The sequence below is a fragment of the Ovis aries genome, chromosome 8 (assembly GCF_016772045.2).
Source record: "Ovis aries strain OAR_USU_Benz2616 breed Rambouillet chromosome 8, ARS-UI_Ramb_v3.0, whole genome shotgun sequence".
NCBI lineage: Eukaryota > Metazoa > Chordata > Mammalia > Artiodactyla > Bovidae > Ovis > Ovis aries.
The window spans coordinates 10,373,764-10,390,938 of NC_056061.1; the positions used below are offsets into that span (position 1 = coordinate 10,373,764).

A 17,175-nucleotide genomic window follows, 5' to 3' on the forward strand; every position below is an offset into this window, starting at 1 on the left:
CTGCGTGGCTTCCGGCTCGTTGCCCCGCCCCTCAGCCAATCAGCACGGGGGGCGGCCTGCGGGCCCCGCCCCGCCTCCGTGCCCGTCACGCGCGGCTCGCGCCTGCGGAGCTGCGGATCCGCTTAGCGAGGTTGACAGAGGGTTTGGGGCTGTTTCCCTTTGAATGACCCGGAAGGGTGAGGCCCCCGCGGTTGTCCGGGGGTTGGGGCTGAGGGTCGCGGGCCCTCAGAGCGCTGCGACCGGCAAAAAAAAACGCAGCCCCTGACTCCAAATTCGGGTCTCAGAGGGTGGCAGGCCCACGTTCCTGGGAAGCCGGGGTTCCGAGTGGTCCTGAGTGGGGAGGGGGTACCAGCCCCGAAACGGGGCCTCTAACAAGGTGATCCCAGCCCCAGTGAGCGCCACTCGGCTCCCCGCGCCCCCCTTCTCTACTCGCGAGGTTCATCTCCCAAACGTTTTCTTCTGGGAAGCTTTCTCGAGCCGCTCCTCCCCTCCCCGCCAGCTCGCATAAAACGCCATTTTATTTACCGGGAAGACCCCTCTCATTAAGCCAGAACCCTTGAGGGCAGAAACCAGGTGGATCCAAATCATCGGGACTCATTTGCCGTCCTGGTCCGGGGTGAGGCGAAAAGCCCACCGGGTAGGGCTCTGTGGCACAGAGGCCGCGGGGGCTGCAGCTGGCGTGGAACGCGGCGGGGCCCAGAAGACCCCCGGAGCCCGGGGATCCTAATCCTTGCCTCGACGATACTGCGGGCCTCTCTGGTCGCTACGGACACCGCCGCCCAAGCCCCGCACCTGGGTGGGATTTGGAAGCTGGGCCCCTCGCCCTTCCCAGAATTCAAGCTTGCAGTGTCCGCAAGTGGTGCTTGCCAGCCATCTGCAACGGGATAACTCTGAACACTTGTTGAAAATCCAGATTACCTGGACCCAGATCGGACCGGGGTTGGGGGGGAGGGGGGCACGGAGAGAGAATCTGAATTTTAACGACGCATCTTGGGATATGCGTCTGCTAGATTTGGGGGTCAGGAAATAAAGCGGAAGAGTGTAAGTGTCCTGCTTTGTGCACATAGCTCTCGGTGCGTAATACCGCTCCTGCAGAGCGGCTACCACGGAAAGGGAACTGCGGGAAATTTCCCTGGACACCGCCGACGTTGACAACCCCAGTGTCCCTGGGCCTTTCCGGTTTTCCTGGCAGGTTGATTTCGAGTCAGCATGTCGGCTTCAATGAAGGAATGCCTTCAGCTTCAGCTGCTGGAGATGGAAATGCTGTTTTCTATGTTTCCTAACCAAGGAGAAGTAAAACTTGAAGATGTCAATGCCCTGACGAACATAAAGAGATACTTGGACGGCATAAGGGAGGCGCTGCCACCAAAAATCGAATTTGTGATCACCCTGCAGATCGAGGAGCCCAAGGTAGGTGCCTTGAGTTGTTTTCCTTGTTGCCATGTTGCCAGGTTCCCAGGTTTTATTGAAAACACTTGGAGCCTGAGCTTCCTCTCCAAGAAGCAGATAGAGAATATTCCAGATGCATATTTCCTTTACGTGTTTGAAAGGAAGATATGGGATGTTAGTTGTCTCAATAAAGATCTTGACTTTTACACACATATGCTCACCTTTTAAAGCAATAGGCCCGGTGTTTTTATTAAACACACCTTGCAGTCTTATGGTGCCATTTTTCTGTCACTCGTCCAGTTGAACGAGTCCTGCTACTGTAGTATGGACTGTCTGGTACATACGTTATGACTTCCCCAGATCTCAATGTTGTCTTTTTGGCAGCACTGTTTTTAAGGAGTGAATGACTGTTTCTTTGGTGGCACCATGACCCTGAAAGCAAATACAGGTAGAAAATCTAAATTCTGAAAATGAATTGACCTTCATTTTCTGATCTGTTTATCTCCAGCAGGGTTAGCATCACCCATGTAACAAGTGGTCCAGGCATTTGAGAACCCCTGTTATTTACTTACTCAGCCTTGGGTCACCATTCCTTCAGGCGAGACTCCCTGGCTCCCCAGACCTCAGGTAGCCCCCCTGGTGACACATTTCAGTGGATCCCTCTGCTCTTTCATGGCCATGCTTCTCGCCTTTACAATGAAATACTTGCTGCGTGTAATGATTTGTTTAATGTCTGCCCCCTTCACTAGGCTCTACACTTCATGAAGGACAGAACTAAGGTCTAGCTTCTTGTGAAGAAGAAATATCTTGAAACAATTTTTTCAGCATAGGGTACCTGACACGTGCTCGGTGTTTGATGAATATTGGAAGGAATGAATGCATCATTGGAAGGAGTTTGTGTCTGTGTGTAAAATTGTGTTTGTGAAGTTGTGCAGTGTCTGGCACACAGCTGACATGTAACAGAAGCAGTAACTATTGTTGATACCTTGATCAGAATCATGCAGTGGCCATTGATAAACTAGCTTATGTGATTTCACGGTACTTAAATATATTTGCTTTTCATTTTGAGGTGAAAATTGACTTGCAAGTAACCATGCCTCACAGCTACCCCTATGTAGCGCTGCAGATGTTTGCACGGTCACCAGAACTTGACAGACAGCAGCAGCTGCTTCTCAACAAAGGCCTCACTTCGTACATCGGGACTTTTGATCCAGGGGAGCTCTGTGTGTGTGCGGCCATCCAGTGGTTACAAGACAACAGTGCCTCCTACTTCCTGAACAGAAAGCTCGTGGACGAACCATCGACACAAGCAAAGCCAGTCAAGAACACCTTCCTCCGCATGTGGATCTACAGTCACCATATCTATCAGCAGGACCTCCGCAAAAAGATCCTGGAGGTCGGGAAGAGGCTGGACGTGACAGGATTTTGCATGACAGGAAAGCCAGGGATAATCTGTGTGGAGGGCTTCAAAGAGCACTGTGAGGAATTCTGGCACACAATCAGGTACCCCAACTGGAAACACATTTCCTGTAAGCATGCGGAGAGTATCGAAACAGAAGGAGATGGGCAAGACCTGCGCCTTTTCCATTCTTTTGAAGAATTACTCCTTGAGGCCCACGGTGACTACGGCTTGAGGAATGACTATCACATGAATCTGGGCCAGTTCTTGGAATTCCTCAAAAAACACAAAAGTGAGCATGTTTTCCAGATATTATTTGGTATTGAAAGCAAAAGTTCTGACTCCTAGGAAGCTATGAAGAGGCCTCTATGAAGAGGCCTACATAACTAAGCTCACAAAGGTATATTTCTATTAATAAAAGCAAAATAAAAGGACTAGTAGCTGGTTAGCATCGTCAGTGGGGAAACCTAGCTCCAGTATTTTTCCCTGGTATTGAAACAAACACATAAGCCTTTTAACTTTATAACTGTGATGGTGATGTTACCTCTATGTTCTTGCGTTAATTGAAAACTAGTTCATGGTACACTAATAAAAACCAGTCAGTCTAACCAGTGAAGCTAATTTGATTAAAAAAAGAGTTTTCAAAGCCCAGCTGAATGGCAGTGGTCAAACTGCAGCTATGAACTCATAAATGTTAACATTTCTCCTTTTCCTGGTGCTAGCAGGCAGGGGACGCCACACATTTTTCTCAGTCAAGTTGAAAATAGGAACTAAGAACACGTGTTTACACGTTTCTTACTTTAACTTAAACTCTTCTATGTGGGGTTTTTCCTTTTAGTAAAAGCAAATGCTAAGGGTGGTGACGCTGTGCCCTGTGCTGTTTACGTCGATTGATTCATAATACTAAGGATCATGTACCCGTATTCTTGCTGGGTTCGTCTCCACAGAACCAAATACGGTTTCTTGCCCACACAGTGTCCCACAGATTGTGCACTTGGGTCTTCTTCCCTGTGCCAGTTTGCATCGTTCTGTGGGGCAAGGGCATTGGGAAGGACCAGTGTGGATGGCCCTGCACCGTCACCTTCCTAGAGGACAAAAGTGATGTCACCACCATCTCTTCTGAAAATTTCAAGCTCCGCAGTCTTCACCAGCCTTCGTTAAAATGAGTTTATTTTAATGATAATAGCCCCTGTTTAAGCAGCTCTTACCGAACCTTTTTATTACATTCATCTACCCCCTGGCCAGGAATTTCTGGGAGTCTCACCTGTGGTGAAGGACATTCCCAAGGTCTCTCTACTCAGCTTTCTCTGGTTGCCTGGCCTTGGTCTCTTCTTTACTACTGCCCTTTCCCAGGGAGCATTCCATTCTCCTGCTGGGTCACAGGCACTCCACTGATACCCTGGTCCCCTAAGGATGTATCCACTATAAGGATACCCCTCAGTCCCCAGAGTTGGGGGCTGAGATTCAGTGACATGGACGGAATGCCTCACTCCCCATCTCGGGATGCTGTTAGATGCCAAAATTGCTGCGTGTGCTGGCGGTGTGTATAGAATCTTTGATGAAACAGTCCATTCCAGTGTCTGGTTTTCCTCTGTGTCTAGGATGTAGACACATGTCCTCGGGCAGAGCCAGGACGTGACAGAGAGCAGACCCTACACTAAGCTGACTCTCCTGACTATGAGGCCTGGGGATGGGGTCCACGCTGTCCTGCCTGAGCTCTACTCAGCTCATCAGAGAAAAGTTTCCTTTCAGGGCGCAACTCAGACACTCACACCAAGACTCTTGTCGTGGGCCTGCCTTGCCTGCTCATCCAGCTTGCCCATTCGTATTTTAATCGTGGCTTTGCACATGGCTGGGACTCATTTTCCCTGTGTACGAAGGGAAGAAGTAGGACTGACATTGCCGAAGACTCATTCCTCAGTCTTTACCAGGACTGAAAACAACACACACAGGAGTCAGCTTCCCATGTCATCTCCCCAGAGCCATCAAGAAGCATAATCAGTGTTGACAGGGTTCAGGCCCTAAACAGATGTTAACTGCTAACTTTTTCCCCTTTGAACTGAGACAGCAATAGGTGCCATTCATCTAATACGTGTCTAAGCCACTCAGTGTTTCCTATGATTAAATGAGCTAAAGTAGTCACAGAAAGGTAAGTTTAAAGAATATGAAACAAAAATCTTACATAACTCAAATGAAGGGAATAAATTCTGGTTTTTGAACACTTTACTGCTCCTGGAGCTATTTCTGATGATAGTTTTTCAGGACCTACTTTGACATGTCAAATAGAAGCATGTGGCAATGTTTTTTTTTTTTTTTTTTTTTCCCCTATCAGAAGCACTAATATTGTTCAGTCACCGAGTCATGTCCAACTCTTCACAACCCCATGGACTGCAGCGTGCCAGGATCCCTGTCCCTTACCATCCCTCAGAGTTTGCCCAAGTTCATGTCCATGAGGAAGCTCCCCTTCTCTGGGAGGAGTGACTGGAATCCAGCTGGCAGTCTCCTGGAGAGATGGTTTTGAACTCTTGCTGCTAGAATCCCTAATGCCACCCTCCTTCCTGGCCTATGGAATGCTCAGTTGACCAAAGCCTCCTGTGACCTATTAACACCTAACATCTGCCCCCTTTTTTTCTGGAGTCAGAATCAGCCTCTGTTGCTTATAATCCAGGAATCCTGATACTGTATACATATATGTTTAAAATGTTCATTTGGAAAGAATGCTCATTATACATGCTTGTGTCTTAACGCTTACTAAATTAAATCCGTTTTTCTTCACGTATGCTCCCTGCTTTTCATTCCTTGCTGGTCTGTTTTGTTAGGCTAAGGACAGAGGATACTCGCATAACAGGAGAATGGGTCTGATGAGCTGACACAACACAAGGACTTCAAAAACATTGCTGTATTAAAGCAGAAATACGTTGCCTGTGAACTTGAGTTTCTGTATGGCTGCTTACAAGCTATCCTTCCGAGAACTTGAGCAGGCTTTGCAGCAGCCTATCTGAGGCCTTCATATAACACTCTTGAGCAGGACAATTTTCTTTCTTTTACTTCAAGTGGCCCAGTACTAAGTTGAAAGAATAGGTATTTTCTGAAGGGAGTGTGGTTTGCTCAAAAATCCTGATTTTATATAAAATCCTAATTTGCTCAAAATTCTCAGCCCATTGGATCTCCCTCATAGGGTCCACATGGTAAAACCACGTTTCACTGCAACCTGATTTAGCTGGAGAGGCCTTTTTTTCCTGAGCCCAGTTAAATCTAGAAGCATTCGGATCAACCCATAAATGGGCTGCAGCACTGCACATAAAATTCAAAGAAAGCCACCAAACACTGAGGGTCCTTAGTTGTAGGTGAAATAGAGCATGTGATTTTCTCTTCACTATGGCCGGAATATTCCAACATACACCAGGAAACCGGACCACCACAAAGCTGGCTGAGGTGGCAGGCTCTTGTGCTTTCATGGGATTTATCTTCCACTGTCCAGCCAGATGTATTGTAGCAGGTATCCAGAGAAGCTCATGACACCTGTGCTCCAGGTCTTATGAGCATATATCATCAATGTATTAGTCCAGCATGATGCCCTGTGTGATAGTGAGATGATCAAGGTCTAGTATCAACAATTATATAATGGCACACAGAAAGGTAATGGAAAGTTAAGACAATCTTCAATGTTATCATAAACTGCCACTACAGGTGTCCTCTCCTTACTGGAATAAAGACAAAACAAAAAATGTGCTGGCCGAATTAATACCTACCTACTGATTTGCTCTAAGAAAGAGAACCAGTTTGACAATAGCTACAGTTAGAATCACAATCTGATGAATGAACATAATGCTGTCATTCTTAAAGCCCTGTCTGTCTCTTGCACATGCCAAACATCATTTAAGTCCAGACATGATAAGAATCACACCCATATTTCTTTTAAAGCTTTTGATAGTAGGATTTATCTTGGTGAATCATTTGGTACTCCAGCCAGAATAACTCTTATTCTATGCATCATGGAAAGATTGAAGGCAGGAGGAGAAGGGGAGGACAGAGGATGAGATGGCTGGATGGCATCACTAACTCAATGGACATGAGTTTGAGTAAACTCCGGGAGTTGGTGATGGACAGGGAGGCCTGGTGTGCTGCAGTCCATGGGACCATGAAGAGTCAGACAGGACTGAGCAACTGAACTGAACTGATGCATCATGGATCCAGTGTGGGGTTATTGCCTTAGATGATGAAATCAATTCTAACTCTTCACTGTGAAAATAACTAGATAATGGGTTCATTCATATAGCATATGCTTTATCCCACAGACCAACCATCCTGGTTTCAGAGCTGTTGCCAGATAATTTCCAAAATGCCTAGTGGTTAGGGCTTCCCTGGTGGCTCAGTGCTAAAGAATCCACCTGCAGTGTAGGAGATGGAGGAGACACGGGTTTGATCCCTGGTTTGGGAAGGTCTCCTGGAGATGGAAATGGCAACCCACTCCAGTATTCTTGCCACAAAAATCCCATAGACCGGGAAGCCTGGTGGGCTACAGTTCATGGGGTCACAAAGAGTTGGACATGACTGAAGTGACTAATCACATCTGTCTTTCTGTAATGCATTGTTATCCTAGTAAATGGAGCCTCAAAGGTAGATTTTGGAAACATATTTATGAGATTACAGAGTTGTTCACCGTAGAGGTGTTTCATTCATGTCTTTGCATGTAGCTTTAGTGAGGGCCTTGACACTGTCTTGGTGGCTCTGATCTGGGTTTTCTGCTGCTGTTGTTATACGTATCGCTTATGTGGGCTGCCCCCATTTTTTGGCCAAAGCCAATTTAACATTCAACTGGGCTTCACAGGTGACATTGGTGGTAAAGAACCTGCCTGCCAGTGCAGGAAATGTGGGTTCAATCCCTGGGTTGGAAAGATCCCCTGGAGGAGGGCATGGCAACCCACTCCAGTATTCTTGCCTGGAAAATCCATGGACAGAGGAGGCTGGAGGGCTAAGTCCATAGGGTCACCAAAGAGTCGGGCACGACTGAGGCAACTTAGCACCCAACTTGATGTTCAGCTGATACACATTACTGTAGACGTATCACTTGTATGCACCAGCACCCGTTTCTCTAGATCAAGACCTGTGCTGTCCTAGTTGTTCAATTTCTTCAGCATCATTTCTGGCTCTGGGAGCCTGTGATTTACTGGTGACCACCAGAGATTTCTGTAGGCCAAACTATTCTTATTACACTGTCCTGATTAGTACACTCTGTCTCCACTTGTTATTTGCTGTGAAGTGCTGCTTTTAAGCATCTAGTATCCTCAAGATTCTGATGTCTCTATTGAAATAAAGAGCTCATTTTAACTACAGCAATTCCCAGCTTATAGAGAAGAGTCATTAAAATGCTTTTCATCTCCTCAATAATATATTAGCAAATTAGATTCAACAAAGCATTAAAAGGATCATATGCAATGATCAAGCAGGATTTATTCCAGGGATGCAAGGATGGTTCAACATCAGAATGTCAATCAATCTGATACAGTCATATTACCAACTGAAGGATATAAAATCAAACGATCATTTCAAATAGATGCAGGAAAGGCATTTTACAAAATTCAATATCTATGAAAAACTCTCAACAAAGTGGGTATCAAGGAAACATATCTCAATATAATAAAGGCGTAAATGACAAGCCCACAGCTAACATCATTTATACTCAATGGGGAAAATCTGAAAGCTTTTCCTTTAAGATCAGTAACAAGACAAGGATGCCCACTTTTGTCATTTTTCTTCAACAAAGTATTGGAAGTCCTCAGTTCAGTTCAGTCACTCAGTCGTGTCCGACTCTTTGCGATCCCATGAATCGCAGCACGCCAGGCCTCCCTGTTCATCACCATCTCCTGGAGTTCACTCAGACTCAAGTACAACAAGTCCGTGATGCCATCCAGCCATCTCATCCTCTGTCGTCCCCTTCTCCTCCTGCCCCCAATCCCTCCCAGCATCAGAGTCTTTTCCAATGAGTCAACTCTTCACATGAGGTGGCCAAAGTACTGGAGTTTCAGCTTTAGCATCATTCCTTCCAAAGAAATCCCAGGGCTGATCTCCTTCAGAATGGACTGGTTGGATCTCCTTGCACTCCAAGGGACTTTCAAGAGTCTTCTCCAACACCACAGTTCAAAAGCATCCATTCTTCGGTGCTCAGCCTTCTTCACAGTCCAACTCTCACATCCATACATGACCACAGGAAAAACCATAGCCTTGACTAGATGGACCTTAGTCGGCAAAGTAATGTCTCTGCTTTAGAATATGCTATCTAGGTTGGTCATAACTTTTCTTCCAAGGAGTAAGCGTCTTTTAATTTCATGGCTACAATCACCATCTGCAGTAATTTTGGAGCCCAAAAAAATAAAGTCTGACACTGTTTCTACTGTTTCCCCATCTATTTCCCATGAAGTGATGGAACCAGATGCCATGATCTTCGTTTTCCGAATGTTGAGCTTTAAGCCAACTTTTTCACTCTCCTCTTTCACTTTCATCAAGAGGCTTATTAGCTCTTCACTTTCTGCCATAAGGGTGGTGTCATCTGCATATCTGAGGTTATTGATATTTCTCCCAGCAATTTTGATTCCAGCTTGTGTTTCTTCCAGTCCAGCATTTCTCATGATGTACTCTGCATAGAAGTTAAATAAGCAAGGTGACAATATACAGCCTTGATGTACTCCTTTTCCTATTTGGAACCAGTCTGTTGTTCCATGTCCAGTTCTAACTGTTGCTTCCTGACCTGCATACAGATTTCTCAAGAGGCAGGTTAGGTGGTCTGGTATTCCCATCTCTTTCAGAATTTTCCACAGTTTATTGTGATCCACACAGTCAAAGGCTTTGGTATAGTCAATAAAGCAGAAATAGATGTTTTTCTGGAACTCTCTTGCTTTTTCAATGATCCAGCGGATATGGGCAATTTGATCTCTGGTTCCTCTGCCTTTTCTAAAACCAGCTTCAACATCAGGGAGTTCACGGTTCACATACTGCTGAAGCCTGGCTTAGAGAATTTTGAGCATTACTTTACTAGCATGGAGATAAGTGCAATTGTGCAGTAGTTTGAGCATTCTTTGGCATTGTCTTTCTTTGGAATTAGAATGAAAACTGACCTTTTCCAGTCCTGTGGCCACTGCTGAATTTTCCAAATTGGCTGGCATATTGAGTGCAGCACTTTCACAGCATCATCTTTCAGGATTTGAAACAGCTCAACTAGAATTCTATCACCTCCACTAGCTTTGTTTGTAGTGATGCTTTCTAAGGCCCACTTGACTTCACTTTCCAGTTAGGCAAGAAAAAGAAATAAAAGACATCCAAATTGGAAAGTAAAAAGTAAAACTGTCTCTATATGCAGATGCTGCTGCTAAGTCACTTCAGTCGTGTCCAACTCCGTGCGACCCCACAGACGGCAGCCCACCAGGCTCCCCTGTCCCTGGGATTCTCCAGGCAAGAACACTGGAGTGGGTTGCCATTTCCTTCTCCAATGCATGAAAGTGAAAAGTGAAAAGGGAAGTCGCTCAGTCATGTCCGACTCTTTGTGACCCCATGGACTGCAGCCCACCAGGCTCTTCCGTCCAGGGGATTTTCCAGGCAAGAGTACTGGAGTGGGGTGCCATCACCTTTTCTGATATGCAAATAACATGATATTAAATATAGAAAACCCTAGAGACCCTACAAAATAATTTTAGAATAAAGAAATAAAGTTTCAGGGTACAAAATCAGTACACAAATTCTGTTGTATTTCTATACACTAATAATGAATTTTCAGAAGAATCAAGAAAACAATCCCACATATAATTGTACCAAAAAGAATAAAATACCTAGCAATAAATTTAACCAATGAAGTAAAAGACCTGTACACTGAAAACTATAAGACACTGATGAAAGAAACTGAAGATGACATAAATAAGTGTAAAGATATTATATGTCCATTAGGAAAAAAAATTAAAATGTCCATATTACTTAAAGCAATCTACAGAATCAATTCCTATCAAAATTACAATGACATTTTTCAGAGATATAGAGCAAACAATCCTCAAACTTGTAGAGCATGATAAAAGACTGAATAACCAAAGCACTCTTGAGAGAACAAAACTGGAGACATCACACTCCCTGATTTCAAAGTATACTACAAAGCTACAGTGATCAAAACAGTATGGGGAATTCCCTGGGGGTCCAGGAGCTAAGAATCCACACTGCAATGCAGGGGATGCAGGTCTGATCCTTGATCAGGAAACTAAGATCCCACATACCTCAGAGCAACTAAGTCTGTGCACCACACCTACTGATCCCGTGTGCCACAATTAGACAGCCTACATGCCACAACCACTGAAGCCCACGTGCTCTGAGCCTGAGAACCACAACTAGAGAACCCGCATACCACAGCTACCAAAGCTCACAAGCTACAAGCAGAGAGTCCATGTGCGGCAACAAAATATCCTGCACGATACAATGAAGATCCTGTGTGCTGCAACTAAGATCTGACACAGACAAACGACTAGATAGATGAAGAGATAAACAGTGTGGTACTGGCGTAAAAACAGGCACATAGACCAATGGAACAGAATAAGAGAGCCCAGAAATCCACATGTATATGATCATTTATGACAAAGAAGCTAAGAATATACAATGGCAAAAGGACAGTCTACCCAACAGATGCTATTAGGAAAACTGGACAGTCAGATGCAAAAGAAAAATTACTAGACCACTATCTTATGCTATACACAAAAATTAACTCAAAATGGATTAAAGACTTGAATGAAGGACCTAAAGTCCATAAACTAGAAGAAAATAGGTGATAAGCTCTTTAACATCAGTTCTGACAATGATATTTGTGTTTGGTACCAAAAGCATAGTCAACAAAAATAAAAATAACAAGTGGGACTATATCAAACTAAAAAGCTCTTAACAGCAAAGAAAGCCATCAACAAAATGTAAAGGCAACCTACTGAGAGAAAATATTTGCAAATTACATATCTGATAAGGGGCTAATATTCAAAATATATAAAGAACTCAATTCATTAGCAAAAAATAAAATAAAATATGATTTCAAAATGGGCAGAGTATTTGAATACAGTTTTCCAAAGAAGATATGCAGATGGCTAACACGTACATGAAAAGATGCTCAGCATCACTAATCATCAGGGAAACGCAAATGAAAACCACAATGAGATAACACATTAGAACAGCTATCATCAAAAAGACAAGAAATAAAAAATGTTGGTGAGAATGTGCAGAAAAGGAAACCTTTGTGCACTGCTGGGGGGAATGTAAACTGGTACAATCACTAGGGAAAAAGTACACGGGATACTGTAATCAGAAATCTTCCAGCAAACAAAAGCCCAGGTCCAGATGGCTTCACAGCTGAATTCTACCAAAAATTTCGAGAAGAGCTAACACCTATCCTACTCAAACTCTTCCAGAAATTGCAGAGGAAGGTAAACTTCCAAACTCATTCTATGAGGCCACCATCACCCTAATACCAAAACCTGACAAAGATGTCACAAAAAAAGAAAACTACAGGCCAATATCTCTGATGAACATAGATGCAAAAATCCTCAACAAAATTCTAGCAATCAGAATCCAACAACACATTAAAAAGATCATACACCATGACCAAGTGGGCTTTACCCCAGGGATGCAAGGATTCTTCAAAATCCGCAAATCAATCAATGTAATTCACCACATTAACAAATTGAAAAATAAAAGCCATATGATTATCTCAATAGATGCAGAGAAGGCCTTTGACAAAATTCAACATCCATTTATGATAAAAACTCTCCAGAAAGCAGGAATAGAAGGAACATACCTCAACATAATAAAAGCTATCTATGACAAACCCACAGCAAACATTATCCTCAATGGTGAAAAATTGAAAGCATTTCCCTAAAGTCAGGAACAAGACAAGGGTGTCCACTTTCACCGCTACTATTCAACATAGTTCTGGAAGTTTTGGCCACAGCAATCAGAGCAGAAAAAGAAATAAAAGGAATCCAAATTGGAAAAGAAGAAGTAAAACTCTCACTGTTTGCAGATGACATGATCCTCTACATGGAAAACCCTAAAGACTCCACCAGAAAATTACTAGAGCTCATCAATGAATATAGTAAAGTTGCAGGATATAAAATCAACACACAGAAATCCCTTGCATTCCTATACACGAATAATGAGAAAGTAGAAAAAGAAATTAAGGAAACAATTCCATTCACCATTGCAACGAAAAGAATAAAATACTTAGGAATATATCTACCTAAAGAAACTAAAGACCTATATATAGAAAACTATAAAACACTGATGAAAGAAATCAAAGAGGACACTAATAGATGGAGAAATATACCATGTTCATGGATTGGAAGAATCAATATAGTGAAAATGAGTATACTACCCAAAGCAATTTACAAATTCAATGCAATCCCTATCAAGCTACCAGCCACATTTTTCACAGAACTAGAACAAATAATTTCAAGCTTTGTATGGAAATACAAAAAACCTCAAATAGCCAAAGCAATCTTGAGAAAGAAGAATGGAACTGGAGGAATCAACTTGCCTGACTTCAGGCTCTACTACAAAGCCACAGTCATCAAGACAGTATGGTACTGGCACAAAGACAGACATATAGATCAATGGAACAAAATAGAAAGCCCAGAGATAAATCCACACACATATGGACACCTTATCTTTGACAAAGGAGGCAAGAATATACAATGGAGTAAAGACAATCTCTTTAACAAGTGGTGCTGGGAACACTGGTCAACCACTTGTAAAAGAATGAAACTAGATCACTTTCTAACACCGCACACAAAAATTAACTCAAAATGGATTAAAGATCTAAATGTAAGATCAGAAACTATAAAACTCCTAGAGGAGAACATAGGCAAAACACTCTCAGACATAAATCACAGCAGGATCCTCTATGATCCACCTCCCAGAATTCTGGAAATAAAAGCAAAAATAAACAAATGGGATCTAATTAAAATTAAAAGCTTCTGCACAACAAAGGAAAATATAAGCAAGGTGAAAAGACAGCCTTCTGAATGGGAGAAAATAATAGCAAATGAAGCAACTGACAAACAACTAATCTCAAAAATATACAAGCAACTTATGCAGCTCAACTCCAGAAAAATAAACGACCCAATCAAAAAATGGGCCAAAGAACTAAATAGACATTTCTCCAAAGAAGACATACGGATGGCTAACAAACACATGAAAAGATGCTCAACATCACTCATTATTAGAGAAATGCAAATCAAAACCACAATGAGGTACCACTTCACACTAGTCAGAATGGCTGCGATCCAAAAATCTGCAAGCAATAAATGCTGGAGAGGGTGTGGAGAAAAGGGAACCCTCCTACACTGTTGGTGGGAATGCAAACTAGTACAGCCACTATGGAGAACAGTGTGGAGATTCCTTAAAAAATTGCAAATAGAACTACCTTATGACCCAGCAATCCCACTGCTGGGCATACACACCGAGGAAACCAGAATTGAAAGAGACACATGTACCCCAGTGTTCATCGCAGCACTGTTTATAATAGCCAGGACATGGAAACAACCTAGATGTCCATCAGCAGATGAATGGATAAGAAAGCTGTGGTACATATACACAATGGAGTATTCCTCAGCCGTTAAAAAGAATTCATTTGAATCAGTTCTGATGAGATGGATGAAACTGGAGCCGATTATACAGAGTGAAGTAAGCCAGAAAGAAAAACACCAATACAGTATACTAACACATATATATGGAATTTAGGAAGATGGCAATGACGACCCTGTATGCAAGACAGGGAAAGAGACACAGATGTGTATAACGGACTTTTGGACTCAGAGGGAGAGGGAGAGGGTGGGATGATTTGGGAGAATGACATTCTAACATGTATACTATCATGTGAATTGAATCGCCAGTCTATGTCTGACGCAGGATGCAGCGTGCTTGGGGCTGGTGCATGGGGATGACCCAGAAAGATGTTATGGGGAGGGAGGTGGGAGGGGGGTTCATGTTTGGGAATGCATGTAAGAATTAAAGATTTTAAAATTTAAAAAATAAAAAACTAAAAAAAAAAAAAAAAGAAAAAGTACACGGGTTCCTAAAGTCATTAAAAGTAGAGCCAGCAAAAGATCCAGCAATCCCATTTCTCAGTATTTGAGGAAAATAAAAACTAGTTTGCTGCCCTGCTGTAGTAATATGCACTACAACCAAGACATGTTAAGTATCCAACGGATAAAACACACACACACCCAAAAAAAGAACAAAATATCACCATTTGCAACAACAGGATGGACCTCAGGGGCATTATACTAAGTGATATAAGTCAGTTAGAGAAAGATAAATATCCTGTGATCTCAGTTATATATGGAATCCAAAAAAAACCACAAGCTCACAAAGAACAGGTTGGTCATTGCCAGAGACAGGGGATGGAGGAGTGGGCAAAATGGGTGAAGGGGGTCAAAAAGTATGAGTGATCAGTTATGAAATAAGTCATGGGAATTTAATAACATTGTTGGTAAAGAACCCACCTGCCAATGCAGAAGATTTAAGAGATGTGGGTTTGACCCCCTGGAGGAGGGTACGGAAACCCACTCCAATATTCTTGTCTGGAAAATCCCATGGACCTAGGAGCCTGGTGGGCTACAGTCCATGAGGTAGCAGAGTTGGACATGACTGAAGCAACTTAGCACAGCACATAGTGACTATAGTCAATAATGTATTGCATATTTGAAAGATGCTAATAGAATCTTAAAGTTCTTATCACAAGGAAAAACGTTTGTAACTAGCTATGGTGATTTATTGTGGTGACCATCTTGCAATATATACAAATATTGTATTACCTTGTAAACCTGAAACTAATATGTTATACATTAATTATACCTCGATTTTTAAAAATGCTTTCATTGATGCTACTAATCCCTTCATCAGTCTATATCTCAAGACTTTAGTGAAAGGAGGGTCACCAATAGGCCTTCTTGGGAGACTCAGGGGATCATTAGGGTTGAAATGGTCAGATTGCCCACTGCAAATCTACTCCTATAATCCCATCTTTGTAAATCTTTGAATCCCTGTATATTATTTCAAGGAATGTTCATGTTCTCAGTTTCATTTAATGTGCATCACTGTCAAGTCTACGTTTAAGTCAACTAACTAAACCAACAAGCAGAGTCATTTTCAGCTGCTCAAGGCAGCACATTAAACGCAGGATCTGCAGTAGGCGGAGCCCCCATTTATCAAGTCTCTGTGCGAATGTGCTCAGTCACTCGGTCGTGTCCGACTCTTTATGACCCTATGGACTGTAGCCAGCCAGGCTCCTCTGTCCATGGGATTCTCCAGGCAAGAGTACTGGGGGTTGCCATTTCCTCCTCCATGGGATCTTCCTGACCTAGGGATCAAACCCATGTCTCCTGTGGCTCCTGCACTGGCAGGCTGGTTCTTTACCACTGAGCCACCTGGGAAGCCCTCCATAAAGTCTGCCCAATCCCAAATGACACTGTTCCATCCTCAGAACATTTTCAGAGTTCCATATATTTCCCTGAGATTTTGCCAATGTAAATGAGCAATGTCTAGACTCTTTTGGTGCGAGTCTTCTCCTCCTGGGTTTGCCTTTTAAATTGTATCCACCACAGCCCCTCTCCATGCTGGTCTCTAAATGATGCCTATGGGATCATGAGACAACACCTGGGAGGAGGAAGAGGAGATGGAGTGAGGTTACAGGCTCTTCACACAAGGCATTTACAACCTCTGTAGGCAGGAAGAGTTCCCATGTTGACGAGCAAGGAAGGACTTGCCAACTGTCCTGGTTTGCCTGGGAGTGAGGGGTCTCCTGGGACACAGGATGGTCAGAACTCAAACCTGGTTTAGGGTATTACAAGTCCTCCAAATCCCCCTACCCAGAGATCCCCAGTCCAAATCAACATCCTCCTGTGTCCCGGTCAATACTCTTTAGTTTCACATAAGAGTCCTGGTGAGGCTGTGAATGCAACTCCTGTTAAAATTTGGCAACCAGCAGGATGACCTATGGTTTGGGGTTTCTGTTATTTCAGTCTTATAGCGAGTAGCAGGGGCTCTGTATCAACCTAGAGGGGTGGGATGGGCAAGGAGATGGGACGGAGTTTCAAAAGGGAGGGGATATATGTATACCTATGGCTGACTCATATTGAGGTTTGACAGAAAACAGCAAAATTCTGTAAAGCAATTATCATTCAATAAAAATGTTAATTAAAAAAGAGGCATTTTTTCTAAAGTTTATACAGTGACTAGAACTGAGAATTTAAGCCCCTGAGCCTAAATTATCTGTTTATGAGTCCACCTCTGTAAAAGCAATCAACCTATTCCACAGTCTTAGATTTCTTCACTTTCTACTGTCAATTGGCAGCACCCACTTATCAGCCAAA

General features: G+C 43.1%; 1 protein-coding gene across 1 annotated transcript; it reads left to right on the plus strand.

Annotated features, from left to right (window-relative positions):
* Positions 1 to 106: 106 nt before the first annotated feature.
* Positions 107 to 5,563, plus strand: RWDD2A (RWD domain containing 2A). Its single transcript, XM_004011130.5, has 2 exons — positions 107 to 1,410; positions 2,459 to 5,563. The coding sequence occupies exons 1-2, from the start codon at positions 1,210 to 1,212 to the stop codon at positions 3,134 to 3,136; spliced, it is 879 nt and encodes a 292-aa protein (XP_004011179.1). The 5' UTR covers positions 107 to 1,209; the 3' UTR covers positions 3,137 to 5,563.
* Positions 5,564 to 17,175: the final 11,612 nt, after the last annotated feature.

Excerpts from the sequence above, each read along its gene's own strand:
- RWDD2A (XM_004011130.5), top strand. The coding sequence starts at position 1,210 with ATGTCGGCTTCAATGAAGGAATGCCTTCAGCTTCAGCTGCTGGAGATG. Across the intron at positions 1,411-2,458 it reads TGCAGATCGAGGAGCCCAAG|GTGAAAATTGACTTGCAAGT; the intron begins GTAGGTGCCTTG and ends TTTCATTTTGAG.